At 52.9% G+C, this 13,961-nt stretch overlaps 3 protein-coding genes across 7 annotated transcripts in view; 2 read left to right on the top strand and 1 right to left on the bottom strand.

Annotated features, from left to right (window-relative positions):
• The first annotated feature begins 227 nt into the window (after nt 1-227).
• kat14 (lysine acetyltransferase 14) lies at nt 228-5,598 on the top strand. The gene is made up of 10 exons (XM_068599529.1): nt 228-474; nt 962-1,083; nt 1,177-1,298; nt 1,507-1,679; nt 2,169-2,609; nt 2,836-3,398; nt 3,640-3,773; nt 3,933-4,108; nt 4,182-4,372; nt 5,262-5,598. The coding sequence occupies exons 1-10, from the start codon at nt 228-230 to the stop codon at nt 5,433-5,435; spliced, it is 2,343 nt and encodes a 780-aa protein (XP_068455630.1). The 3' UTR covers nt 5,436-5,598.
• On the bottom strand, nt 5,599-13,578 carry dzank1 (double zinc ribbon and ankyrin repeat domains 1). Of its 5 annotated transcripts, none has more exons than XM_068599525.1 (21): nt 13,411-13,573; nt 12,502-12,620; nt 11,602-11,749; nt 11,421-11,523; nt 11,299-11,350; nt 10,868-10,983; nt 10,720-10,790; nt 10,247-10,364; nt 9,960-10,073; nt 9,789-9,872; nt 9,588-9,695; nt 9,059-9,214; nt 8,053-8,287; nt 7,808-7,911; nt 7,552-7,635; nt 7,391-7,472; nt 7,201-7,310; nt 7,029-7,112; nt 6,825-6,952; nt 6,509-6,583; nt 5,599-6,222 (listed from the first exon to the last, which is right to left on the bottom strand). In XM_068599525.1, the coding sequence occupies exons 2-21, from the start codon at nt 12,602-12,604 to the stop codon at nt 6,051-6,053; spliced, it is 2,247 nt and encodes a 748-aa protein (XP_068455626.1). In that variant the 5' UTR covers nt 12,605-12,620; nt 13,411-13,573; the 3' UTR covers nt 5,599-6,050. The 5 variants fall into 5 exon arrangements, 3 of the variants coding, with proteins under 3 accessions (XP_068455626.1, XP_068455627.1, XP_068455628.1); XM_068599526.1 differs by having other exon boundaries at nt 7,201-7,241; nt 13,411-13,556; XR_011079934.1 differs by having other exon boundaries at nt 6,159-6,222; nt 6,825-6,861; nt 13,411-13,578.
• polr3f (polymerase (RNA) III (DNA directed) polypeptide F) overlaps nt 13,491-13,961 on the top strand; it is a 3,011-nt gene continuing 2,540 nt past the window's right edge. Inside the window, exon 1 of the mRNA XM_068599528.1 lies at nt 13,491-13,818. Coding sequence (XP_068455629.1) covers nt 13,757-13,818 — 62 coding nt within the window. The 5' untranslated portion in view covers nt 13,491-13,756. The remainder of the gene's footprint in view (nt 13,819-13,961) is intronic.

Here is a 13,961-nt window from a genome sequence, read left to right as displayed (position 1 = left end):
AAATGCGTGTTGTGAAGGTAAAAGTACAACGCTCCTCCTAATGTAGTAGACGACAAGTATTCAGTTACATCAAATGGAAATACTCAGGTAATCTACAAGTACCTTAACCTTGTCCTGAAGTACAGAACTTAAAGAGTTGATTGAGACTCTTTCAGGACTCTTAAGTCGTGTCCAGAAGTTCTCTTCAGAAGCTGTTGAGCATGCAGACGTTTACCTGTGCAGGTGTGATGGACAGCAGCAGCGAGCAGCTGGGCGGAGGGGAAGACGAGGCGGCCTCCGAGGGCCTGGAGGAGGGCGAGGTGGAGGGCGAGACGCTGCTGATCGTGGAGTCTGAGGACCAGGGCTCCGTGGACCTGTCACACGACCAGAGCGGAGACTCCCTGACCAGCGACGTGGGCGAAGAGGCCGACGGGGGCTGGGCCTGTGAGGACATGTCCTTCTACTGCGACCGCTGCCACAAGTGGGTCCCTGCAGGTGAGCTGGAGGACACCTGAGACGTCTTCTGTTGAATGTTGCTTCATCGATAATCCATGTTATTCTCCTGGTGTCCACTAGGGGCATCACTGCTGTATTACAGAGATGATCCATGTTATTCTCCTGGTGTCCACTAGGGGCATCACTGCTGTATTACAGAGATGATCCATGTTATTCTCCTGGTGTCCACTAGGGGCATCACTGCTGTATTACAGAGATGATCCATGTTATTCTCCTGGTGTCCACTAGGGGCATCACTGCTGTATTACAGAGATGATCCATGTTATTCTCCTGGTGTCCACTAGGGGCATCACTGCTGTATTACAGAGATAATCCATGTTATTCTCCTGGTGTGTGTGTGTGTGTGTGTGTGTGTGTGTGTGTGTGATTGTGTGATTGTGTGATTGTGTGTGTGTGTGTGTGTGTGTGTGTGTGTGTGTGTGTGTGTGTGTGTGTGTGTGTGTGTGTGTGTGTGTGTGTGTTATAGCTCAGCTCAGAGGGGAGCAGCCCAGTTACCTGAAAGGAGACAACTTCTTCAAGTTCATCTGCTCCGAATGCTCCGAGGATGGAAAGGAGAGCTTTGACAGGATGAGACTCACCTGGCAGCAGGTAAAGTACCCTGGTATTTTGACTGTAGAGAGACACACACACACACACACACACACACACCCTATGGTCACTGAATGTGTGTCTGTGTGTCAGGTGGTGATGCTGGCCATGTACAACCTGTCTCTGGAGGGGACGGGCCGGCAGGGCTACTTCAGGTGGAAAGAGGACATCTGTGCTTTCATTGGCCGGCACTGGAACTTCCTGCTGGGATCGAGGTCTCTCATTGGTTCTGTTATCGCTCACTCGCTTCATGCCCCGCCCCTTCTATTGAACTGTGTTGTGTGACCATGAACTCTCTGTCTAGTCCTTCTCTGTCTAGTCCTTCTCTGTCTAGTCCCTCTGTCTAGTCCTCTTTCTAGTCCTCCTCTGTCTAGTCCTCTTTCTAGTCCTCTCTGCTGAGCAGTTTCCCGTTGCTCTCTGCAGGAAGAAGACGTCCACCTGGTGGAGCACGGTGGCCGGCTGCCTGTCGGTCGGTAGTCCCACCTTCTTCCGGTCCGGAGCTCAGGAGTTTGGAGAGCCGGGCTGGTGGAAGCTGGTCCAGAACAGACCTCCCACCCTGCGGCCGGAGGCCGACAAGTCCACGAGCAGGACTAAAGGTGAGCTGGTGACGCAGGAGCAGCTCGGTCACAAAGCTGGAAGAATCCACACTCACCCTGCAGGGTTCTTGCGATCACGGAGAACCTGGAAGAGTTCTGTGAATGTGTTATATTCATGTGTTCATGACGTTCATTCAGTTATAAATAATGAATCTGCTTTTAAAGGAAAAAGGCTCAAAATATCAGCAGCATACATACAGGCATCTATATAAATGTTTATTCTTTTAATCAAACTATTGTCTCTCATTCATTTGAGTCATTTAAGGTTTACTGTATGCTTTGAATCCTCCTTGTTAGTTTAAATACTACATTTTATCACTTTTTACGGTTTACACACACATTTCACACAATGTTTGCTCATTTGGTTTGAAGTCCTGAACACTTTGGTTTGAAGTCCTGAACACTTTGGTTTGAAGTCCTGAACACTTTGGTTTAAAGTCCTGAACACTTCGTGTGAAGCCTCAGCTCAAAGTGTCTCTTCGCCCGCAGCCTCAAAGCCGTGCATGGACCCGGTCGTGGCCGTGGAGGGGCTGAGGAAGCGCGGCACCAGAAACCCGGTGGAGAGCGCCATCCAGCTGAAGGAGAAGCGCAGTCGGACCCAAGAGGCCAAAGACATCCGGCGGGCCCAGAAGGAGGCGGCGGCGGGCTACGCGGACCGCAGCGCCTCCACGCCGGTCAAGCCGGGTGGAGGCGGCCGCGGGGCGGCAGGCGCCGCCGGCCGCCGCCCCGACCTCGTCCTGGAGAAAGGAGAGGTCATCGACTTCTCTTCCCTCAGCTCGTCGGACCGGACGCCGCTTACCAGCCCGTCGCCGTCGCCCTCGCCGGACTTCTCCGCTCCCGGGACGCCAGCGTCTCACTCGGCGACGCCCAGCCTGCTGTCGGAGGCGGACCTGATCCCGGACGCCATGCCGCCGCAGGCGCTGTTCCACGGTGAGTCAGGAGGTTCCAGGGTTCTTACGGTCATGGAAAAGCCGTGGAAATCCAGCATCAACACGGCGTTCAGACACATTCTGACCGCTGGATTTCCACAGCTCTGGGTGGTTCAAACTGTGGGGCGCGACCCTCTAGTGGGGCGCGGAGGTATTTCAGGTGGCTCAGCCCTCTGGACGCATGCGAGTAGATGTTGTTCACGCCGATGTTCCTCCTCTGCCTCAAGACGACGAGGAGCTGGAGACGGAGGGAATGATCGACCCCGGCATGGAGTACGTCCCGCCTCCTCGCGCCGGCCTCGTCGCCCGTAAGAAGCTCCGGCCGGCGCCGCCACACATCAAGCGCGAGGCCGACAGCGACGACGAGGAGGAACTCGAGCGCGGCGGTGTCTTCGAGGAGCCCACGGGACATGGCGGTGGCGGTCCACCTCCCCCAGGTGTCGGCGCGGAGCGCCGGAGGATCACTCACCCCGAGAAGGCGGACGGCAGCGGCTCCCAGACGCCTCGCTTCACCTTCCTCAGTCTCTACGAGGAGCGGGTGCTGCTGCGGCGGCTGGACGCCTGCGCGCTCGCGCTGGCCGTCACGCCGCAGGCCAAGCGGCTCCATAGGAAGCTGCTGGTGCGCCAGGCCAAGAGGCAGAGAGGGCTCCCCCTGCTGGACGTGGATGGCTCCGTCAGCGCCACCCTGGGCCTGGTGGGGGGCGTGTACGGCGCCCAGCAGGCTGCTGGGGCGCCGCTGCAGGGCTACCGCACCGCCAGCCAGGAGCTGCGCATTCTGGATCGCTTCCAGGTACCAACGCTCACCCCGGGGTGCTCGACCTGTCTGTCAGCAGGAGGTCACCAGTCTGTGTGTGTGTGTGTGTGTGTGTGTGTGTGTGTGTGTGTGTGTGTGTGTGTGTGTGTGTGTGTGTGTGTGTGTGTGTGTGTGTGTGTGTGTGTGTGTGTGTGTGTGTGTGTGTGTGTGTGTGTGTGTGTGTGTGTGTGTGTGTGTGTGTGTGTGTGTGTGTGTGTGTGTGTGTGTGTGTGTGCAGACCAACCTCTCCAGCAAAAGAGGCTTCCAGCAGCACTCGGTGTCGTTCTGGCGCCGGCTGATGGGAGCAGAGAGCGGTGCAGACCAGAGCATCAAGAGTCCGTACACCTCACGCGTCCTGAAGCCCTTCATCAGGTAACGGTCCTGAAGCCCTTCATCAGGTAACGGTCCTGAAGCCCTTCATCAGGTAACGGTCCTGAAGCCCTTCATCAGGTAACGGTCCTGAAGCCCTTCATCAGGTAAAGTGTCCCCTCCCTCTGAAGCGGGTCTCAGTACCGGACGCTTGTGTTCCAGGAGGGACTACGAGAGCCGGCCCGTGAAGCTGAGGCTGCTGGACGAGATCAGAGCCCACGCTCACAGGAAGGAGCCGGGCTGGAGCCCCGCCCCCAACGCCCCCATCGACTACTGCTACGTCCGGCCCAACCACATCCCCTCCGTCAACGCCATGTGTCACGACAACTTCTGGCCAGGTATCCAGCGCACATGCTGCTGCTCACGCATCCCACCTTCAGTCCGTCTCCCTCAACCGGTCCTCCTCCTCAGGTGTGGACCTGTCGGAGTGCCTGCAGTACCCAGACTTCAGCGTGGTGGTCCTGTATAAGAAGGTGGTGGTGGGCTTTGGCTTCATGGTTCCTGACGTGAAGTACAACGAGGCCTACGTCTCCTTCCTGCTGGTGCACCCCGAGTGGAGGAGAGCCGGCATCGCCACCTTCATGATCTACCACCTCATCCAGGTGAGTCCTGGTCTAGCGCCTCATCCAGGTGAGTCCTGGTCTAGCGCCTCGTCCTGGTCTAGCGCCTCATCCAGGTGAGTCCTGGTCTAGCGCCTCATCCAGGTGAGTCCTGGTCTAGCGCCTCATCCAGGTGAGTCCTGGTCTAGCGCCTCATCCAGGTGAGTCCTGGTCTAGCGCCTCATCCAGGTGAGTCCTGGTCTAGCGCCTCATCCAGGTGAGTCCTGGTCTAGCGCCTCATCCAGGTGAGTCCTGGTCTAGCGCCTCATCCAGGTGAGTCCTGGTCTAGCGCCTCATCCAGGTGAGTCCTGGTCTAGCGCCTCATCCAGGTGAGTCCTGGTCTAGCGCCTCATCCAGGTGAGTCCTGGTCTAGCGCCTCATCCAGGTGAGTCCTGGTCTAGCGCCTCATCCAGGTGAGTCCTGGTCTAGCGCCTCATCCAGGTGAGTCCTGGTCTAGCGCCTCATCCAGGTGAGTCCTGGTCTAGCGCCTCATCCAGGTGAGTCCTGGTCTAGCGCCTCATCCAGGTGAGTCCTGGTCTAGCGCCTCATCCAGGTGAGTCCTGGTCTAGCGCCTCATCCAGGTGAGTCCTGGTGCATCCAGTACTCGTGTTCACTGAGCGGAGCCTGAACGCACCATGATAGCTGTTAGCCGTTAGCTATGTTATCAACATTCCTCTAGAGAGTTGCATGATGGGAATTTATGAAAAAAGAGTTTGTATCAAATGTTGCTCTGTTAGCAGTTTAGTACATAGCTAACGTTAGCTAGCTGTTCACGTTATGGGTGATTGGTGACTAGAAAGCATGCTGTTCTTCCTAATAAAGATGATGATTATTATTATTATTATTATTATTATTATTAATACTGCTGCTGGTCGTCTCCCCGTGGCTTCAGACCTGCATGGGGAAAGATGTGACGCTGCACGTGTCGGCCAGCAACCCGGCTATGCTGCTCTACCAGAAGTTTGGCTTCAAGGCGGAGGAGTACATCCTGGACTTCTACGACAAGTACTACCCGGTGGACAGCACGGAGTGCCGGCACGCCTTCTCCCTCCGGCTGAGGCGCTGACGCCTGGCTCAAAGGCTCCTGGGCAGCGCGTGACTGACTTTCATTCACTTCCTCGGTTTGTCCATTAAGCCCAGAATGAGGCTGCGTGCGTCCAGCAGGCGGCGCTGTTGAAGTTCACTTTTACAACAAAATGTAAAAAAATAAAAATAACCTGAACTCCTGATTTAGTTTGTCAACATTTTATTTTCTCAAACATGAGTGACGATACAGTCAGGACTACGTGTTCTGATGCTAGCACGAGTACTGCGTGTTCTGATGCTAGCACGATGCTAGCACGAGTACTGCGTGTTCTGATGCTAGCACGATGCTAGCACGAGTACTGCGTGTTCTGATGCTAGCACGAGTACTGCGTGTTCTGATGCTAGCACGAGTACTGCGTGTTCTGATGCTAGCACGAGTACTGCGTGTTCTGATGCTAGCACGAGTACTGCGTGTTCTGATGCTAGCACGAGTACTGCGTGTTCTGATGCTAGCACGAGTACTGCGTGTTCTGATGCTAGCACGAGTACTACGTGTACATATGCCAGCACGAGTACTGCGTGTACATATGCTAGCACAAGTATACATACTCCTCGTACTAGTGTTCTCTGTAGAAGTGCAGCGTCCTGCAGGCGGTCACAAAGCATCCGGGGTCCCTTTGGGTGTTCCCAGCGTTCCCAGCGTTCCCAGCAGGTCCCGTCCGGCCCGAGCAGCCAGCAGAGACACCATGGCGTTGCAGCCAGAGGTCACCGCCACGTCGTACGCCGTCTGGCCACCGCCATTCCTCCGCCGCACGCTGGCCCCACAGCTGGTGAGAGAGTGATGTCATCAGCAGGCGGGAAGAGCTACAACACCTCGATGGACGCAGTATTCAACTCTGCCTGGTACTACTGCCAATGCTGGTAGTAGTGATATTTGTACTAGTATTACTAATGTCAGTGTCTCTGATTCAAGAAAAGGGAGGTTGAGATTCTAATGGTTAGTGGACCAGGAGTGTGGTGGTGTGTAGTAGTAGTAGTAGTAGTAGTAGTAGTAGTAGTAGTAGTAGTAGTAGTAGTAGTAGTAGTAGTAGTAGTACAACAGGTGTGTTGTACCTCAGCAGGACCTGAGCACCCTTCAGGCCTTCAGAGCCCAGAGCTGCAGCTTCATGCAGAGCAGTGTTCTTCATCCTGAGGAAGAGGAGTGTCGTGATGTTGTGACTTTATCAATAAACTATGTGGTCCCTGAAGCCCACATAGTCTTCAGGTCCCTGAAACCGACGTGGTCCCTGAACCCCACATAGTCTTCAGGTCCCTGAAGCCCAGATAGGCTTCAGGGACCTGAAGCCCGCGATGTCTTCAGGTCCCTGAAGCCCACGTGGTCCCCAGGTCTCAGTCTTCGGTCCTCGGGTGTCCGCCATGTTGTCCTCACCGTCCAGACTGCTGGTCCACATCGGCTCCTCGCTGCACTAAAACAGGAAGTGCGTCATGGTGACCGTTCACAGCGGCAACCGCCAAAGCGTGTCGGCCATTGCTGTCGCAGCAGGAGGGGTCTGCCCCCTGGTGGAGGACACAGATTGGTGTCAATCGGGGCAGGCTTTAAAGCTCAGAGCCGATTGCCTGCAGAGTCTCGTACCTGATCCAGAAGCTGCTGGATGACGCTGATCTGACCTGGACCTGGACCCGGACCCAGCTCCTTCAGCAACTGCACGTCCCGCACCTGAAACCAGGGGAACCAATCAGAGAGGAGCTCTCATGTGACTGGACAGCAGAAGTCAGGTGACGTCAGACATGAAAGTGTTTCTTACCGGAAGTCTGTGGCTTGGGTTCCGTCTGGGAGGGTCACTTCCTGTCACACATAAACCACTTCCTGTCACACTGAAACCACTTCCTGTCACACTGAAACCACACCGCTCGTCTGTTTAATTAAGCGGTAGCATCGTTTCATGATGAATGAAAAGAAGTGGTTCCTAACAAAGGGAAAGAAGTGGTTCTCACTGAGGCAGCTGTCAGCACAGCGCTCCGTCACGCTGCTCAGAGTCTCGGCTGGACCTGCCGGTCCGTCACCTGTTGGATCCACCTGAGAACAAACACAGTCAGCGTCCTCGTCTCGTGGAGCGAGTCGGTTCCTCGGGTGCTGCGTTCTGAGGAGAACTTACCTGATGTTCTTCTCGTCCGGCCGACACGAAGGCGACGGTCACACTGACTTCATACCGATCTTCCTGAATCACAGCAGAGACCACCTGAAGAAGACGGGGACAATGTCACCTGCAGGCACCTTTTACTTCCTGTGTGTCAGGTGACTTGTGACACCACACGAGACTGGTTCCAGAATGGTTCTCGCAGTAACTTTAAATAATTCCACAGGTGATGTCGCTGTACAAGTGAGCAGTGTTCAGGTGAGCAGTGGCATACCCGGCCCAGACGAGGCTCTCCCAGCAGAGTCCTGAAGGGGGCGTTGTTCTGAGCGTAGCTCCTCAGGTGAGCACACAGGTGATCCAGCTGCTTCCTCCAGAAACCTGAGGACAGGTTTCAGTTCAGGGAGCGCCTCCTCTACTGGAGCTCAGTACTACTATCAGTCCTGGTAGAAGTACAATACTAGTAGTAACCTCGACCAGGGCCGATAGCGGTCAGTTGTCGTACTTTTACTAGGACCTCACCTCGACCAGGGCTGATGGCGGTCAGCAGCGGTTGGCGATCTCTGGGCGTTGGCTGCTTGCTGAGTTGAAGCTTCCTCTGTGTTTCCTTCCTCTGAAGCCCAGTGGCTGATGGGTAATAGAGTCCAACAGTCTGAGTGGACTGCTCAGCAGTGGGCGTGGCTGACTTTGTGCTGGGAGCGGGTCCGGAGGAGGGCGTGGCTTGCCAGGTGGCATCATGTGAAATTGGAGCTGATGCCTAAGTCACACAGGTGGAGAAAAGTCTTTGTGTCATGTTTTGTTTTCGGAGTCACCTGATGTCAACTGTGACGCGCACCTGGTGGGCGGGGTGACTCGTGGGCGGGGTGACTTGTACCTGGTGGACGGGGTGACTTGTATCTGGTGGGCGGGGTGACTCGTACCTGATGGGCGTGGTGACTCGTGGGCGGGGTGACCCGTACCTGGCGGGCGGGGTGACCCGTACCTGGCGGGCGGAGTGACTCGTACCTGGCGGGCGGGGTGACTCGTGGGCGGGGTGACCCGTACCTGGCGGGCGGGGTGACTGGTACCTGGCGGGCGGGGTGACTCGTGGGCGGGGTGACTTGTACCTGTTGGACGGGGTGACTTGTATCTGGTGGGCGGGGTGACTCGTACCTGGTGGGCGGGGTGACTCGTACCTGGTGGGCGGGGTGACTCGTACCTGGTGGGCGGGGTGACTCGTACCTGGTGGGCGGGGTGACTCGTACCTGGTGGGCGGGGTGACTCGTACCTGGCGGGCGGGGTGACTCGTACCTGGCGGGCGGGGTGACTCGTACCTGGCGGGCGGGGTGACTCGTACCTGGCGGGCGGGGTGACTCGTACCTGGCGGGCGGGGTGACTCGTACCTGGCGGGCGGGGTGACTCGTTGGCGGGTGACTCGTACCTGGTGGGTGGGGTGACTTGTACCTGGTGGGCGGGGTGACTTATACCTGGTGGGCGGGGTGACTCGTGGGCGGGTGACTCGTACCTGGCGGGTGTCAGGGCAGCATACCTGGTTGACGGCGGCGCCCCTGGTGGGTTGCGTGATGTCACGGTGGGGAGGAGGCGGGGCTTCCAGGAAGGCGCCGCAGGCTGCGCAGTAGAAGGCGTACGGGTGTCCGCTCGCGCCGCATCGCCAACAAGCCACGCAGACGGCTGCATGAGCGGGCTGGAAGTGCACAGAGCACGACAATGCTTCATCTTTGAACTAGCTTAGCACAAAGACCGGTCACCAGGAGAAACTGCTCGCCACCCTCCGCAAATATGAACATAAAGATTTTTCTTTTAAAAAGTGATGCTATTGTTAGCTAGCAAGTACAAATGTAGATTTAGTTTTTGAAAATATTTAGTTGAACATTTTGATAAAGCGTTTCTAGAACAGAATAGATCCAAGATGTTAGCTTAGCACAATGGCTAACGTGCAGTCATCTTGTTTAAATAAAATGCTAACGAAGCTTTTGGATTGATGCGTCCAGTCTTTGTGCTAAGCAAGGCTAACCCAAAGCAAGCTAACGTCTGTCCAGGTGTGTTTGATGACGCACCTTTGAGCCGCACCAGTCACAGAACCTGGCGTCACCGCGGTTACGCCGGTTACACCTGGAGCAGCTCACTATCCTGCCGTCTGCCGAGCGGACAGAGGGGGCGCCATGCTGCAGCACGAACAGAGACACACGGTTTTGGTGTGTGTGTGTGTGTGTGTGTGTGTGTGTGTGTCTGTGTCTGTGTGTGTGTGTGTGTGTTACCGGCTGCACACGGCTCTCACAGATCAAACAGCTGGAGACGTTAGCTGGATTCCCGCTGCCACAGCAAACACACACCACATGGTCCTGTACAACAAACACACTGAATACATCACCCACTGGTGTGTGTGTGTGTGTGTGTGTGTGTGTGTGTGTGTGTGTGTGTGTGTGTACCTGCAGTGTGAGGCTGGACTGTGGTTGTAGTTGTTGATGGATGGAGGCCTCACAGATTAAACAGGTCTGAGTGTTCACAGGAACCAGAGACTTACAGAACACACAGCAAAGCATCTAACACACACACACACACACACACACACACACACACACACACACACACACACACACACACACACACACACACACACACACATCACTAAATAACAGAAACATGCGGAAGACTAAGTGTTTCCATTGAAGTCTGAAAGATGTTAGCGTTCTGCAGGCAGGTGTGAGTGCAGTACCTGTCCTCCCTCAGCAGGGGGCAGTCTCTGCTCAGGTAGGGGCGGGAGGGCGGAGCCACACTGAGCGCAGAACCCAGAGAACGGGTCTGAAGGGCGGGGACCCAGACACTGAGCACACCTGGACAGATAGTCAGGAAGGTTGTGAACTTTTCCTGTTTCTCTTTTTAAAATCTCAAAGATGGTTTTGTTTCTAAGTTTAGTTTTTGCAGCATGGTTTGCTGTGGGTGAAGAGTAAGATGTGTTGGTCCTCAAGGTTCTACTTTAGGACCACTTTAGTTTTCTGTTTGTAATGGTGATTTGTTTATTCAGAGGAATAAATCTCACATATTCATGAAGCTGATGAGCTTCAAGGGGACCATGTTTTATCGTCAGTAATAGTTTGTCTATGAGCTTCAAGAGGACCATGTTTTCAGGAGGAGAAGGCCAGAAGGTCTTCATGACTTTCTGAGGAAGCAAACAGGAAGTCGTCGTACCGCAAGAAGTCGGTCTCTCGGTGGATCCGGGTCGTCTGCGTGCTGCTCAGCATCTCCTTCACACCTGGAATCTGACTCACAGGAAACACCTGCAGGTAAAAGTCTGAGCCTCGGCCGGCATTCAGTCTACAGCTGGTGTTCCGCTTACCGCGGACTGGGAACATTGGGAAGAGCCCCCTGGTGGTGGTTTGATCACAGATTCCAGTGGACGGGTCAGAAAACGAGGCGCTGATGGAGGAGAGGCATTTCCCATAATGCTCGGCTCTGAAGTGAAGACCATGTTTAGATTGAGCTAAGCACATCACAACATTATAGGATTGTTAGCGTATCCGTCAGTTAGCTTATACATGCTAACTGACGGATGAACTGCTACTTAGGTTGGTTGCTAACAACAAGGCACACGTCAAACAGCCGGCGTTGTTGGAAGAGTTATTGTCTTTTGATGGCGCTCGGCTAGCAGTTTTCCCCTGCTTCCTGTCTTTGTGCTAAGCTAAGCTACCACTGATTAGCTACAAAAAATGATATTATATCATATTCATCATATTTGTATATGTTTTATACAGTAACAGTGTCACAGACCTGAGGGCCTAAGTGGAGAACCAGCAGAGTTCAAGGTTCCTTCAGACGAACGCTAGAAGTAAAAAGTGAATCATTACAATGAGATCTTGTGTTGAAATGGCTGATGGGAAATGTAGTCTTACCTGCTTGTCGCTCTGCCGGAAGCTCTCCTCGTCCTCCTTCCTGTTTGAGTCCACAAGTTCAACCCAGAAAACCTTGGTGACGGTGGCGCTGTCTCTGCCGTCTCTACAAAGAGACAGACGTGTTGCGTCTCAGCGACTGGACAGGAAGTGACATCATGACCGTGGTCAGGTGATCAGTTACCTGGTGACGGCTAAGGCTCTGACAGCCACTCGACCAGCCGGAAGCAGGATCGGGCCGCCGTACTTCCTGCTGCCGCCCGCTGAGCCCCGCGGCCCCGCCGCCGGCCTGGACCCATCCAGAGTGAAGAAGATCAGAGCCTCAGGGGTGTCTAGACCAGAGAGAAGATCAGAACCTCAGAGGGACGACACCAGAGAGAAGATCAGAACCTCAGGGGGACTAGACCAGAGAGAAGATCAGAACCTCAGGGGGTTTAGACCAGAGAGAAGATCAGAACCTCAGGGGTGTGTAGACCAGAGAGAAGATCAGAACCTCAGGGGTGTGTAGACCAGAGAGAAGATCAGAACCTCAGCGGTGTGTAGACCAGAGAGAAGATCAGAACCTCAAGGGGACTAGACCAGAGAGAAGATCAGAACCTCAGGGGGTTTTGACCAGAGAGAAGATCAGAACCTCAAGGGGACTAGACCAGAGAGAAAATCAGAACCTCAGGGGTGTGTAGACCAGAGAGAAGATCAGAACCTCAGGGGGACTAGACCAGAGAGAAGAAGACGAGGACATTGTGCACATAGGTGTGTACTTGTACCTGACTGGAGGCACACAGGTGTGTACTTGTACCTGACTGGAGGCACACAGGTGTGTACTTGTACCTGACTGGAGGCACACAGGTGTGTACTTGTACCTGACTGGAGTCACACAGGTGTGTACTTGTACCTGACTGGAGGCACACAGGTGTGTACTTGTACCTGACTGGAGTCACACAGGTGTGTACTTGTACCTGACTGGAGGCACACAGGTGTGTACTTGTACCTGACTGGAGGCACACAGGTGTGTACTTGTACCTGACTGGAGGCACACAGGTGTGTACTTGTACCTGACTGGAGGCACACAGGTGTGTACTTGTACCTGACTGGAGGCACACAGGTGTGTTGGTGTCGATGTGGTTCTTGGCTCTGTGTGTCTCGGTGATGGGAATGATGAGCGGCGCCGACACCGATCCTGCTGTCATGGCAACGGCTGTGTGTCTGTCAATCAATAATCGTAAAAGTAACTTCTCCTATATATCTATAGATCTATATCTATAGATCTATATATATATATATCTATAGATCTATAGATCTATACATATAGATCTATAGATCTATAGATATATATGATCTATATATATATCTATAGATATATAGATCTATATGATCTATATATCTATATATCTATAGATCTATATGATCTGTAGATCTGTAGATCTGTAGATCTATATGATCTGTAGATCTGTAGATCTGTAGATCTATAGATCTATAGATCTGTAGATCTGTAGATCTATAGATCTATAGATCTGTAGATCTGTAGATCTATAGATCTGTAGATCTGTAGATCTATAGATCTATATATATAGATCTATATATATAGATCTATAGCTATAGATCTATATATATATAGAGCTATAGATCTATATATATATCGATATCTATATAGATATATATAATACAATATATGATGTTACTACTATGAATATTAATACATTAATATGTTCATCCCTCTAAACGTTCTAAATACATTTAATGCATTTATATATTCTCTTATGGTGTGTATTAGTGGAGTACATGAATGTACATAGTGCAGTAAAAGTACAATAGTTCCGTGTGAGATAGAAGTACATCAGATATAAATACTCTTCATCATACTCCTGCTCACAGACTGTGTATAATTCATATATTTATATATATGCAAACACTACTACACGCGTCAGAGCGCGTCGCACTGCGCATGTCCGTGTAATTACACATAAATACAGTAAAATAATAAATAAGATCTTACTTCAGATTCAGAGGACACTTCCGTGTACCGACGCGTCACCATGGCAACGAGCTCCTCTAAATACAGAAATACTTCCACAGAAAATAACCGACGATAAAATGTGCATTTGAAGTGTTTTTAATACTGTGTTTTAAATCAACAAAACAACAACAACAACAACAACAGACGGTGAAGCCTTTCTTCTTTGGGTCCGCCGTGTTTTATTAAGCAGGCACATCTCAGGACGCCCCTGCTGCAACTTTAAGGACCCCTGAACTGGCGTGTCGGTCTGACACAACATTAGCTAACAAGCTAACAGGCTAAATAACAGTCAGCCGGGAGGAAACTTCAAGAAACGTGTCTCAAGATGTCGGACGTGCCGCTGAAGAAGGAGACCAACACTCTGGACGTCGCGGAGGTGGAGAGCAGGTCTGTCTGATGACGTCAGCGAGCTTCACCCGCCGTTCACGCGCTTTAGCGCCGAACTGCGCGCACTTTCTGTCTCATTTAGTGTTTCCTCGCTCACCTCGGGACACACACGAGTTATATATTTATAAGAAATACATTTTCTG

The sequence above is a fragment of the Clinocottus analis genome, unplaced genomic scaffold (assembly GCF_023055335.1).
Source record: "Clinocottus analis isolate CAN_PGR_092001 unplaced genomic scaffold, fCliAna1.0.p SCAF_48, whole genome shotgun sequence".
Lineage (NCBI taxonomy): Eukaryota > Metazoa > Chordata > Actinopteri > Perciformes > Cottidae > Clinocottus > Clinocottus analis.
The sequence above is the reverse complement of the archived record's forward strand: the minus strand, read 5'-3'. Positions and strand labels throughout refer to the sequence as shown.